Here is a 14360-nt window from a genome sequence, read left to right as displayed (position 1 = left end):
CTGCTGTGGACCTGGAACAGATGGTTGCTGAATCCTAGAAATATGATTTGACTTAATCAGAGTCGACATTTCTTCTAAACCACGATCTGGCTTCTGGCTCTTCATCAAGATTTTCCATTTTTTTTTGTTCTTCCATTTTTTCTTCGGTTTGAGAATCTCTTGGGAGGGTGGATTTCTTTGCCGCTGAGAAATTTGTTTTTGAGTCTAAATGGATGTTTTTTACTAGTATACATTGGATACAATCAATTACGATTGGTGACAGGTTGCACCCCCCCCCCTCACCCAGCTGATACTGGCTTGTGGTCAGTGAATGGATCAAGGAGACAGGGGGGCAATGCAAGGTAGTGATATCCTGTGCAAAAGTGAATGTGTACCAGTCTAAATATATGGACAGGGGTAAGGTGAGGTCTGTGGATGAATAAAAGTAGGCTTACAGTGCTATTTCTTCATTTATGTTTTTTTTTTTTTAAGTGTACGGCTAGTGTTGAGGTCATGTCCACCCCAGCCTCAGTTTTCCTTGCCCACTTTTGTCATGTGAGTTGTGACCTAGTCTTGGTGCAAGACGTTTCTCGTTTTCCTTTCACGCACACCGCCGCCAATTCACCAACAGCGCCCGCACCGTCTCACCTTACTATTTTATGATTTTTTTTTCTTTTTGCTATTTTTAAATAGTTTGATTTTTAATTTTCACTATTTATTATCACATTTCTCCTTGTGTTTTGTCTTGAATTCCGAGATTTCTCGTAATATTCTGAGCCTTCACAAAATTTTCTTGAGAGAGCAAAAACACAGGGCACCATGGCAACTGCTGATGGTTATTTCGAGGCCTGTTATTTAAAGCCATTATACACTTTCGGTAAACAGTATTGTCCAAGTCCCACACTTTGTGTATCACAACTTATATATAAAATAACAAACCTGTGAAAATTTAGGCTCAATTGGTCATCGGAGTCGGGAGAAAATAACGGGAAAACCCACTCTTGTTTCCGCACGTTTCGCCGTGTCACGACATGTGTTTAAAATAAATACGTAATTCTCGGTATCGATTGTTTTAATGTTTTCTCAAAAAGTAAAGCATTTCTACAATAATATTTCAAGAGAAGTCTTTCACCATTACATGTACCTTCTGTAAACCCTGTAAATTATTTGTAAATCTGTGAATTTTTTTTTTTTCTGTACCGAAAGTGTATAATGGCTTTAAGGCCCAAAAAAGAAAGGTTTAGTGACTTTCCCGCGAAGTGATAACTTGAATTTCCCTGGACTTTTTATGACCTAATGTACTCCAACTTGTTTTCTTCCAGTGAGTGCAAATTGTGCACATTTCATAAAAGTACAGGTTATGTAATTAATAAAAGCAACTATTCGCAAAATGAAAGATGTGACTCTCTCACGCAAAATTATTTTCTTCAAATTTATTTATTATTTTTTTGAATGACTGGGACAGCTGAGGTACAAAATAAACAAAAGTTGGCAGCAATATGAAAAATACTCTGGCGTGAAGACACATGGAAAATTTGGATCGTTAATTCGACGGAAAAACAAGTTTGAATTAGTTCGCAAATAAAAGTGCAACGTTAGAGTGCACTTTCTTAAACTCTGACCGTCCTGAGAGACTTTGATAGCCCCCTGAATAGTTAAGTTGCAAATTCTGTTTTTTTTTTATATCGAAAGCAAAAAAGTGTACTAACCCTGCTAGATTAATACCTTGCGAAAACATTTTTTTCCCCCGGCTTCTCGAGGTTGGTAAACCCATTTGGTTGTTTCGTAATTATTTTTTTATCACATTTTCCCCTAATTGTTGTGTTATTTGGTGGTGAATGTTGAAGTGTCACAATGAAGTATGATGTCCTTTAACTGACATCACTCCCGCCTGGAAAGAAGTTAAAAAAAGCTTCCGCCGCAAATGTGCTGGAAACCATATTACTGTTGCTTTCTATTTTATTCTCGCAAATTAGCGTTAAGTGAGCCAAAGTCTGTATAGGCAAACCAGATTTAGCTCCAAGCCTTCCAGTTTACGTTAGTGAGTGTAAACATCATACAGCCTGGCCGAGCCCCCCATAAACACATCACTGTTGAAACCAATTTGCATTTCCAGTTTGACAGGACAGACTTTTTTCCCAAACCAACAAGTTTGTCATAGTGGATTAAAGACTATTTTGTTGTGTACTGGGCAATGTTTGGCAGTATAAATGTTCAGCCATTTTAAAGCAGTGTAAGGGCTGTGGCTGACTTGCAACTATGGCTTTGACCGTTGCTAAAGAGTATTGCTTAGGACTTCCTTTACTTCAACGTATGGCAACAACCTAGCCTTAGCCGTAGCTGTAGCCTTAAAGGGAAGGTACATACATTTTGTAGAGTGTCATGGCCGAGTGGTTAAGAGCATCGAATTCAAGTTCTGGTGCGTTTTCACCGGAGTGTGGGTTCGAATCCCGGTCGTGACACTTGTGTCCTTGAGCAAGATACTTTACTATAATTGCTTCTCTTCACCCAGGGGAATAAATGGGTACCTGCGAGGGTAGAGGTTGATATTGTGAATGAAAAAGCCTTTGGAGCGATATAAACTGTTGCCCAGGTTGTATACTCCCAAGGGAGCCAAGAAACATTAAAAAGGGATGTTATTGGCCCTATGACCAGGGCACTAATGTAAAGCTATATAAATTGAAAAATTATTAATTATTATTATTATTAATCACTCTTAAAATTAATGCCATAAAAAACTTTTGGTTAGAAGCCTAGCGCAGCCTTCGAAAGTATAAAGCATTTTGAGAAACATTTCACTTTGAAGTAATGTGGTTACGGACATGGAGTTAAAAGATGTAAGTTTTTGTGGCCCAAGATGAAAAAAAAAAAATGATGCTGTAACTTTTGATAAATTTATTATAAATTAACATCTGATCTCAGATTTCGATCTGCTGAGACCACAAACAAAGTTCAGAAATCTGGAACAACTTGTTCCAATTAATTTTTTTTCGGTACCCAAGGTTTTTGTTTTATCATCATAAGGCGTTTTGTCCTCAAAAACTCTGATTTAGTGTCCAGTCTGTTGGAGACACTCACTGGCTAACATCATTCACCCCCTGAAAATAGCCCCTTCCAAAAACTTTAACAACCCCCTTGTTGCCCCTCAAAGATGGTTAATCTGTGATCGTAGGGAGCAAAGTTGACCCTTTTTGTTCCACTTTTTTTTTGTCGAGGGGGTCCAGTGTTTTAATGAGTCTCGGTTGGGTTTGGCTGATCAGTGGCAACACATGGATTGAGGAAGGAATGAGTTATGGTCGCTCAGAGTTTTGAGGTTTTTGAGTTTGGGGGATTCTCGGTTTCTGCTTTGTTTTCATCAGCGGGACCTTGATTCTTTGGGGGTAGAACTGGTTGTGAAGTTAACCATGAGTGAGGAGACGGACCTTGTAAATTAAATCGGCACAGATGGAAAATTTTGTATAGGTTCTGTAAAAGATGGTGGGGTGATTTGTTTAGTTAGAAACTGTACTTGTGCAGTGTTTTGGCATTGTGATTGCACACCACAATAATGTTTCTAACAGCAAAGATTAAAGAAAAGGGATCATAGACAACACCAGGGCCCGATCTCATAGAGCTGCTTAAGCACAACATTTTGCTTAAGCAAAAAAATCCTTGCTTAGTAAAATCAGATTACCGGCCAAGATTCCACTCAATTGTTATTCTAAGTAATGTGTTTGTGGGAGGGGGATTCCATAAAGTGTGTGAGCACAACAAATTGGCAATATGTACCGTAAAAACTTACTAGAAAATAAAAGGTCACCAACCAAACAAAATTACTCTAATTACTCCAACTAAAGGTGTGTGAAGTTAGATGAGATAATTTGGTTGCCAAAAAGTTTCTTCTCACCTTGTACCATTGGCTTGAATGATTCCCTTGTTTCTAATTTGTTTTCTTTTTATCTTTGTGTCATAATTTGTGTTTGTAAAAAGTGTGTCAAGCTGCCCCTTTGATGTTGGGATTGTGTCAATCTGTTCTCTGGTGTTTGTCAACAGTAGATGTAATATATACCCCAGTTGTTGTGAAAACCATTATTTATGGGGTTTAATTGGGTCTGTCTGGTCACAGCCCCAAACACACCCATATATCACAGAAGCTAATGAGTTTTCCTACCAGACTTATGGTGAAACGGGGTCATGGGGTGACCTCGTCCAAGGCTATTGGGCTTGAGATCAGGAAGGGATTAATTTAAGGGAGGGATTGAGTCTTAATCCAATGGAGTGAGATTTGAAAGAGATTATGATTGGAATGGGGATTCCAAAAATGTAGATTTTTTTACTTTCAAAGAATGTTAAGCTGATATGTACGTTTTTTTTTGTTGGGTTGTTTGTTTGCTTGTTTAGACAAAACTTCCCAACAAAGGAACTCGGCAAAGCTTCTACAAGGGGATATAAATGCTAAGCTGACAAAAGCCCATCTCTCTCATACAAACATTGGTTTAACATCTACATATATGATTATGAATAGCACAAATCAAGAAATTGTGATTCAGTAACTAGACGACAGTACTCACTCTAGTCATTGTGAAATCAGTGGTTATAGCTTGGCCGGATTCGAACCCACAACCTTGCGATTGCAAGGCCTGCTGTCTAACCACTTGACCACACTGTGACATGAATTATGAATTTATCTTTTTGCGTTGATGTGGACATAATTGAAGAATAAATAATCAGGGGCAGATTTCATAAAGAGTTAAAGCCAGTGGACACTATGGTAAATGTCAAAGACCAGTCTTCTCACTTGCTGTTTCTCAACATATGCATAAAATAACAAACCTGTGAAAATTTGAGATTGATTGGTCGTCGGAGTTGCGTGATAACTATGAAAGAAAAAAAACACCTTTGTCACAACAAGTTGTGTGTTTTCAGATGCTTGATTTTGAGATCTCAAATTCTAAACTTGAGGTCTTGAAATCAAATTCGTGGAAAATTACTTCTTTCTCGAAAACTACTCCACTTCAGAGGGAGCAGTTTCTCACAATGTTTTATACCATCAACCTCTCCCCATTACTCGTTACCAAGTAAGGTTTTATGCTAATAATTATTTTGAGTAATTACCAATAGTGTCCACTGCCTTTAAGATTGATCTGCCTATCAATCGGAGTTGCTCAGTAGCGTGTGTCGTCACAATACAAATCACTCTAGTATACTGACAAATTGTCTTGCGATTAATTTTATTTGTTTGTGAAATCGGCCCCCAGCCTACATCCGTATGGACTTTAAAAGGGGTAACCCTGTTTCAGCCCCAGGAGTAGGTGACAATGGCCTCTGGAAAAAAATTAATGTAGCCCACACCTTGAAGTGACCTTCAGGCCTTTTGTGTCTGGCGACTTGCAAAAAAAAAAAAAAATATCCTAGCACTAGATTCTTACTTGCAGGTTCTCCACAAGAATGGATCCGTTGTTGCCATCATCTTCAACCGAATAAGACAACTCAATAGGGTAGCTTATCCTCATGTGCTTCTACTTTCTTATTCACGGTTTCTCAACAACCTAAAAGTGCCTCCTGTAATTTCCTTGGAAGTGTCTCGTAAGATGCACCATGTGGGTCTTAGTCACCCATCAGTCACACCAATCCGGGTCCCTCCTCAAACTCGCTGTGGTGGTCCAGTGCCCCCCTCCCCACAACCCCTCCTTTGGTCATGTACCCCCAAGATCTTTCAGATCAGGGATTTAGTTTAATTCAGAAACTTCACCTGTTGTGGTTTCCATGCGGTTGAATTTCCTTCATGAATTGCTTCTTGAATTTCCTCTTGAATTGCTTCTTTAATTTGGTGTCTTCTTTTGAATGATGAAATGAACTATCATGGTTACATTTCTTTAACAAAAAATGATTTGATTCTTTACTGAGTGCTCAGGGCTTGAAATTTGGGTGAAACAATTATCAAAGACCAAAGGGATTGTTGCTCAAAATGTTTACTAGCCTAGAATTGTAATCATATCCCTGTCTTTCTCATCAATGTGAAAAAGTAATTAAAAATGGAGCTGTCAACTCCCCCTGATTCTGCAAAAAGTTTCCTTAAAATTTTCTTTGATTACAGAAAATGTTCTGTATGTTGAGTATCATTCTAAATATCTTCCCGATTGTTGCGCAAATCTTCCTGACAACATCTTCTAAACTGTTAACCTAATTCTTCTTATACTTAAACTAAATTTGAGTCACTTCCACCAGTTTGCATTTGTGTTAGGTGGACACACTTGTTATGGCATTATAAACAATATTAATGGCCGAGCGGTTGAGAGCACCAGATTCAGGCTCTGGTGTTTGATCAGCAGAGTGTGGGTTCGAATCCCGGTCGTGACACTTGCTAATAAAACTGGGGAGGTAGTGCTTTCTGCTCTACCGGCCAAGCTTCGGACTTATGATACCCAAGCCTACATCCGTATGGACTGTAAAAGGGGTAACCCTGTTTCAGCCCTAGGAGTAGGTGGCAACGGCCTCTGGAAAAAACAATTGTAGCCCACACCTTGAAGTGGCCTTCAGGGCTATTGTGTGTCTGGTGACTTGCATTTAAAAAAAAAAATTCTCAAATTTTAAAAAATGAATTTTTTTTATCCCCGATGCAAATTTAACATTTTCTAATGCATTTAAAAAATTGTATCCTCCAAACTGCATACAAGTTGCCCTTTTTTTTCAAGTTCCCTGAAAAGTTTTCAAAAACATAAAAAATCACTGAGTTTGCAGTTGTATGTAGAAAAAACCCAAATTGTGTTAATAACAATCATTATGGACACATGAAAAGAAGTGCCCTATTTCCTCACCACTTTTGGAAATGACTGCTGTCATTACCCAACCATACCTCTCTAATCATCAAAAAATCTCCCCACCACAACTGACCTTGTATTATGGAAAAACATTTCCTACGTATCCTATTTATTTCCCCCCATAACCCAGCCCCCCCTCAACTCCCCAGCGACTCTGGCAATATTAAGTTAGTGGCTGCCGATCATAACTCATAACGGTACTCTGACTTAACAGTGTTACGGTCCAACCCCCTAATCAATGCTGGGCATACAAAGAATGCTTCATGGATTTATGACGGCTGTGGACGAACCCCGTAACTGCAGCCCCAAATATTTCTCAAATTAAGAGGCAGTTGAGGAAAACAAATTTGTTTATGATGGCTGTTTTTTGTTTTGTTGACTTCGGGTCAGTGTTGTATCAAATTTTTAAGAGTGCATTTTTTGACTGGAGTTGTTTTATTGTGCAAGGCATGAGCAAAGAGTTTATGAGCAAATGAGCTTGAAGATTTAATAAGTTAAAACACTGGCTGGACATTATTGGTAATTACTCAAAATATATATTAACACAAAAACTTACTTTGTTATGGTCAAGAGAGAGCTGTTGATAGTAAAAACATTGTGAGAAACAACTCCCTCGAAGTAACAGAGTTTAAGACAAAGAGGTAATTAAATTCTTACTTAAATATTTGGACATGATAAAGACTTCAGACCTGTAGGTCTGTCAAGTTATTTGGTACTGACTTAAATGGCAAATGAAAGTACAGTAGCTTTGGATAATGTAATGCATTTTTATAAACATTTCACTTTGAAGTAATTTGACTATGGAAGAGTAACCTGTTTATCTACCAAAGTTTGAATACAAGACCATAATAATGCTTCTAGATTGCGTAATTCCTATTAGGTAATAGTTTTCCAGTGTGGATATCCGTATTTTAAGCAATATCTCAAAAACGTGACCACCTTTTGATGAAACTTTTAGCAGGTGCTGGTTTTATTGTGTGCATCTACCTTTTAACATAAAGGATTTAAACAATCAATAATAATAATAACCAATTCTTACATAGCGCATTTCACAATAACCGTATCAATGCGCTTTACATTAGTGCCCTGGTCATAGGGCAATAACATCCCTTTTAATGTTTCTCAGCTCCCTTGGGAGTATTCAACCTGGGCAACAGTTTAAATCGCTCCAAAGGCTTTTTTATTCACAATATCAACCTCTACCCTCGCAGGTACCCATTTCTACCCCTGGGTGAAAAGAAGCAGTTATAGTAGAGTATCTTGCTCAAGGACACAAGTGTCACACGACCGGGATTCAAACCCACACTCCGGTAACTTAGCACCAGAACTTGAATTCGGTGCTCTTAACCACTCGGGCCATGACAATCAAGTAGCTCCAAAAACCAAAAGGTATACTTTAATTGTGAACTCTTGCTTCTCCTTTCCAGTTTGCAGACGGTGCCCTGCAACATTGCCTCACGACGACCACATCGGTGAAGATTCTTCTTCACAAATGCCAGGATATCCAGTTTGAGTTGGCCAGCGTGCTGGACGGCCGAGACAGACGGTCAGTCAGTGCCTACGGCCAGAGCTATCGAAGGGCCGGGAGCATGATCAGACAGACGGAGGACTTGACCAGCGCCATGTGTGCCATCAATAGAATCATGGGTCCGCTGGAGTCAGGTAAGGCTTGTCAAATGTTATGTAATTAAGCTAAAAGAGTCGTTTGTCTAAAAGATAATTATGGATTTAAACAAGACAAAATAGGCCAACAATGAAAAATTCACAGACATTTTTTTGTTGTAAATTTAAATAACGCCAAGTTACATGGAGTACGTCGTGCACAAGCAACAATTCCCTGCTAACCCATGAAAGTCGCTTGACGTGAGCATGCGTTACTTCCGTAAGTGCCGATTCTTGAAATTGGGCCCAGACTTCACCGAGTGAAATAACAGTCATTAATGCCGATGATCATCACATTAAAAAAGGGACCTGGGCCCGATTTCATAAAGCCTGTACACATAAAACTTGCTAAGCACAGAAAAATCTTGCTTAGCAAAAACTGGTTACCAGCCAAAGTCACTTTTAGTTTACATTGTTGTAAATGGTCCTGGTGCCCCACACAATTTTTTGCTGCTAAGCAAAGAATTTTTCGAGCAGTATTTTCTGCTTAACAGCTTTATGAAATTGGGCCCTGACTATTTTCCCTTCCAGCCTCAGTTTGGGAACAATGATTTGAATGAGCAAGCCAAAAATGGCTGTCCTATAATACAGCCTTATTGTTGGCGACTCATTGTTGGCCGTTGCACTTTTACCGGCCCAGCTGCAGTCATGACGCATTTCTGGTAACCAAGCAATGGCAAACTTCAAGATATCCCCCTTGATATATCTGTTTGGCCGTTGGGGCTTAGCGCTCTCTGACGCACATCGCTTGTGTTTGCCCGTATCACAACAAACCATACATCACCCTAATGCTCACATGTTTCCCACAACATACACATGTTGCTGAGGATCTGATTAATGTAAACAAGTGTTTCCCTAAGCCAAGGTCACCGGTCACTTTACTCCAGCTGTGTAGCAAGCAACTCTGTGTAGCACAGAGAAATCGTGCTAAGCATCAAACGGGTTACCAGTCAAGAATGTCATGGGCCTTTTCCATTGCTGCGCCCTGACTATGGAACAGTTTACCTATCCAAGCCAGAACCTCCAACAGTGTCCCAGCCTTCAAACTGGCTCTCAAGACCCACCTTTAGAGAGTCTTTGTTCCGTCTTATTTTCCTTCTTTCTTCAGCTCACCTTTGGCAATTTGGGGTTTATGAATACAGTTGCAGTGTACATTATGATGGGGCTCCCCAATTCGCTTACCCAATCCATTTTCTAAGCGTTAATTTCTGCTGTAAAGCTTTTTATTCTTGAAATTGAGTTCGGGAACCATTAATCGCCTGTGGATTTTCTTCCTAATCCCCCCAGATTGAATGATCAAATCCTTGAACAGAAATGGGATTAAAGAATTCCCTCTCTATTAAAAAGGAGGTGTCATTCATGAGGGGCCTGGGAGTAAGGTTATCCAGAGTTGGCTATTTTTTTAGGGGGTTCAAACTTCGAAAAAGGAATGATTGTGAATGCTGTTTGCATTCAGCAATTGCTACTGTGAGTAATTTTCAAGAGGTGTTTCTGTGGCAAAAGCATAAACCACACAACAGGCCTGGATCCAATTTCATAGAGCTGCTTAAGCAGACAATTTTGCTTGTTAGTTGTCTGCTAGCAGAAATGAGCAGGATACCAGTCACAAAATGTACATGTGATATGGTAGTTTGGCTGGTAACCTTTTTCTGGTAAGCATTGTTTCGTTGTGCTTAGCTACTTTAAGCAGCCTCAAGGTAATAGGGCCCTGAACTCACACAGAGGCTATGGCAGGTGTACCAGAGCTTTCGACACTCCCTGATTCTGCAGAAAAATGTACTCCCACAGAATAAATAGTCCCACAGACTGAATTAATCTCCAATAGAAGTGCCCTTTTGCAAAATGTAAATGGTCTTGCCCCACACGAATGAAGCTCAAGTCCTGTTGTATAACTACATCGTTACCCCTGATGATGCAATCATCCGACGCTGCTTATGTCTTAACCAATGTTGAACTTCGTACTTGGACCATCGGACCATTTTTGTTTCAGCACCGTCATCACACGTGTGGTGGCGTTACTGATCCCTGAAAAATCCCGAAATTTGACATGAAAATTATTCGGATTGACATAATGATGAGGTGCGAATATTGATGACTCAACGGGACATCATACTGCCCCCACATGGCTCGTGTTGTCACTTACTCTAAGCGCCAACGACTCCGAACAGCTCTCTGTAACACTCTTTCTCTGAGGTGATATTGTATGTGTTAATCAAAGCCAGTATATCACCACATTTCCACTCCAGGAAATCTCCCGGGCTTACTGTTAAACAAACGTGTCTTACTGGGTCGGGGCTAGGCTTGTGAGGATCGGAGGTGATTCGTGAAAGACAAGAGAAGACAAGAAAAGACCCCCCGGGGGGGAAAGCTTGGTCTGAGCCTCTCTCTGATGGGGTGAGAGCTTCTAGACAATCTTAAGACATATTCGTAGACGTATTCTTAGACGGGGGACTTGTTTAACATGATTCATGAGTTGGCACAAAGGGGTGTTTATTACGAAGTAATGTAAAGTCATCCTGTGGTATTGAATTGAGAAAAGGGCGCGGTCGGGGCGGGGATGTGGGTCGGGGACGTAGAGGTATTTCGTTTAGCACCTGTTCTTGTACTCAGTAAGCACCAGCTGGGCTTAATTGCTTAGAGCTGCCTAAGCATAATCTTTAATAGATAAGCACAACATACTTTCCAGAATAAGGTCAGTTGAAACACCATGTAACGTGTACTATTTGTAAATGGTATCCTGCTTATTTTTGCTAAGCAGAAAATTAGTAGTCAATATTTCCTGCTCATGCAGCTCTATGAAGTCAGGCCCTGTTTTAATGTGATCTTAAAGGCAGTGGACACTATTGGTAATTACTCAAAATAATTGTTAGCATAAAACCTTTCTTGGTGACTAGTAATGGGGAGAGGTTAATAGTATAAAACATTGTGAGAAACGGCACCCTCTGAAGTGCCATAGTTTTTGAGAAAGAAGTAATTTTCCACGAATTTGATTTCGAGACCTCAGATTTAGAACTTAAGGTCTCGAAATCAACCATCTAAACGCACAAGGGTGTTTTTTCTTTCATTATTATCTCGCTAGTTCGATGACCGATTGAGCTCAAATTTTCACAGGTTTGTTATTTTATGCATAAGTTTAGATTCACCAACTGTGAAGGCTAGTCTTTGACAATTACCAATAGTGTCCACTGCCTTTAATACTTGTCTTAATCTCTCACAAGTGCGAATATTGCTTCATAAGAGGACCATAGAAATGTCATAGAGCTGCTAGCTTTAGGAGGCTGAGAAGTTTGTAGTGCAGAACCAATTGATATTAAACTCTTTTCTACCACATTTCAGTCGTATTATTTTTAAACAGCAGCCAGTAATTTTTTCTCTTGTTCTTTCATGTTTATTTTTTTAAAGTAAATTTTTGGATGCCCTTGTGTTAAAAAATACAGTTTTAAGTTTCATAGTGTCAATATTGTTTTTCTTTAACATTAATTGTTTCTGAAAAAAGAAAAAAAAAAAAAGAAGCCAATTTTCATTTTGTGGACAATAAACACAAAATATTAAGGGCACAAAATATTTTGCTAAGCGTAGAAAAGTTTTGCTAGCAGAAATTAGGTTCTGACTCGTTGCTCATTTTGATTGCCACTTAATTTGTGAACAAAATGTTTGATATGTGTTTTCTCCGATTGACTTGCTGAGAGAGCGGAGTATGAAACTCATCACAGATATGCATTATTTTTATTTTTTTTAAATAGGTGATGAAATCGATTGGGACCAACTCTCCAATAACCTCGAGGCCCTTCTTCAGTTGTCCTCCGACCTGACCTTGACCTCATCTTCCTGTAGCATCCTGCCGACACCGAGTTGCAGCGATTGCTCCTACGCATCAGTGGAGTCGGCGGCTTCGTCGAACACCTTGGCCTGTCGGCCAAACCATTTGGTGTCCCTTGCTGGGCAGCAGCTTCTTCAGTCCCTGGCGAGATTCAAAGAGTTCCTGAAGAGCGAGGAAAGTCTTGGGAGGAGCGTTGAAGAAGAGGATAGCGTAGGTACTCAGATAAATTAAAAGTTTTAAGATTGTAGGATATTTATTCACATTGTTATTTTCTTCTGGGTCTAGAATAAGGGAGAACAAGGGGCCAGCAAAAAAAAATGTTCAGAAATTACTGGAGTTGTCGACATAGCTTGGCTGCCTTCTTAACTTGAGCTTAGCCGTCATCCTCTAACCACTTTACAAATATCTTTACCTAGACCCAATTTCATAAAGCTAGCAAAATTCCTAAGCAAAATATTGAGTGGGTCACCAGTTTGATCAATGTTAACCTTATGGAATCTAGGCTGGTAATCAGTTTCTGTTAAGCAAGATTATTAAGCATTTAGGTACGCTATTCATGGTAAAACCATATCACAGCATTTACAAAGAGCAAAAAATTAAACATTATACAAACAAACAACAATAGAACAACAAAAAAATCAATTAGGAAAGAGGTAGGTTTTAAGAATCTTCTTAAACACATTCACTGTTTCAGCAGATTTAATATAGGAGGGAAGTTCATTCCACTCTTTAGCTGCTGAAACAGTGAATGTTCGATCTCCCGCCTTACTGTGAGTCATGGGAAAAGTAAGGCGAAATGGATCTGCATTGGAGCGAAGATTTGTACGCAAAGGTCGATACAAGTTGTTATGCTTTTATAGGCTTTATGAATTATGGCCCAATGTTAGAAAAGTATACCTGTTTGTGCGTTGTCATATTACCAAGAGAAAGCCTTTGCTGTGGTCGGAACACCAGGTCACTAACGTTTTTTGCCTCAAATTATGGTCGTTAGGTTACGACTGAAGAAGATGCATTTGAATTGAGCATCTCAGTTTTCCCAGACATACCCACTATAAATAAAGTAGGACACTTCTCCCAGACAATCTTTTTTGTATACATTTAATAAATAAAAAAGGGAAAACCCTTTCACATGTAATTACAGAGAACAAGTGAACCATTTCTTGCCATGACACGTTCTCAAGGGCGAACACGTTCCTACGTCATTATACGCACCGACACACATCGTGACACTCCAAACCTACAAGGTGAAGAATCTTCAACCCCCCCCCTCACCCCCCCTCCCCTATCAAAGAGCTCACCGACAGACAGCCACTGTCAAAGAAAGAGAGAACTAATATTAAAGTGTACTCTCTTGACGGACCTCGCCGAACAACAAATCTAAAAAACAGGTAGGGAATAATCATTAGCGACGTGGTTGTCAGCTGTTCGGGATGGCACACACATACCGCGGACCGATTGGAAACTTCACAGAGTCCCGCCACTGGATCAAAGGATTGGGTAAACATCAAAGACATCTTCAATGGTTTAATGAGGAAAACAAGCGAGCAGTTTACATGGCATTCAGAGTGCCTTGAATCGGATTAAATTTGTTGTGTGGCATTGTGAAGGACTTTATAAGATTGGCCCAAGGAAGTTGCTAAGCAATATTCTGTTCTGTTTCAGCAGATCTGTGACAATTTGCACAGGAAATTCCAGGGAGATGGAAACCAACTGCCACCCCTTGTCTGTTTGCTTAAGCTATGATCTAATGTGGATCAGAGCTTCATCTGCCCTTCAAGGAAAGGGTAGATGACACCCCCCCCCCTTATCTCAACTCTCACCCCCCCCCCCCAATCTTAGCCCCCCCCCAATCTTACCCCCTCCCTCGCTTGCCTGACTTGTTTGCAGTAGTCCTTGACACCATCTTTCTTTCGTTATTTTCCCAAGCCTTAACTTAGAGTCAAGTCTCAAAATTATGCTTACCAGAATAAGGCTGCCAGCCAAACTAGCTTGTTGCGTGTACCATTTGTGAGTGGTATCCTGCTCATTTCTACTAAGCAGGAAGTTGTTAAGCAATATTTTCTACTTGACCTATGAAAATTGGCTCTTGAATGTATTTT

At 39.8% G+C, this 14360-nt stretch overlaps 1 protein-coding gene across 1 annotated transcript in view; it reads left to right on the top strand.

The window, feature by feature from the left end:
- LOC117303421 (kinesin-like protein KIF14) overlaps positions 1 to 12848 on the top strand; it is a 32410-nt gene extending 19562 nt beyond the window's left edge. The window contains exons 25-26 of the mRNA XM_033787613.1: positions 8207 to 8441; positions 12185 to 12848. Of these exons, the coding sequence (XP_033643504.1) occupies positions 8207 to 8441; positions 12185 to 12492 (543 nt within the window). The 3' untranslated portion in view covers positions 12493 to 12848. The remainder of the gene's footprint in view (positions 1 to 8206; positions 8442 to 12184) is intronic.
- Positions 12849 to 14360: the final 1512 nt, after the last annotated feature.

The sequence above is a fragment of the Asterias rubens genome, chromosome 19, assembly GCF_902459465.1.
Source record: "Asterias rubens chromosome 19, eAstRub1.3, whole genome shotgun sequence".
NCBI lineage: Eukaryota > Metazoa > Echinodermata > Asteroidea > Forcipulatida > Asteriidae > Asterias > Asterias rubens.
The sequence above is the reverse complement of the archived record's forward strand: the minus strand, read 5'-3'. Positions and strand labels throughout refer to the sequence as shown.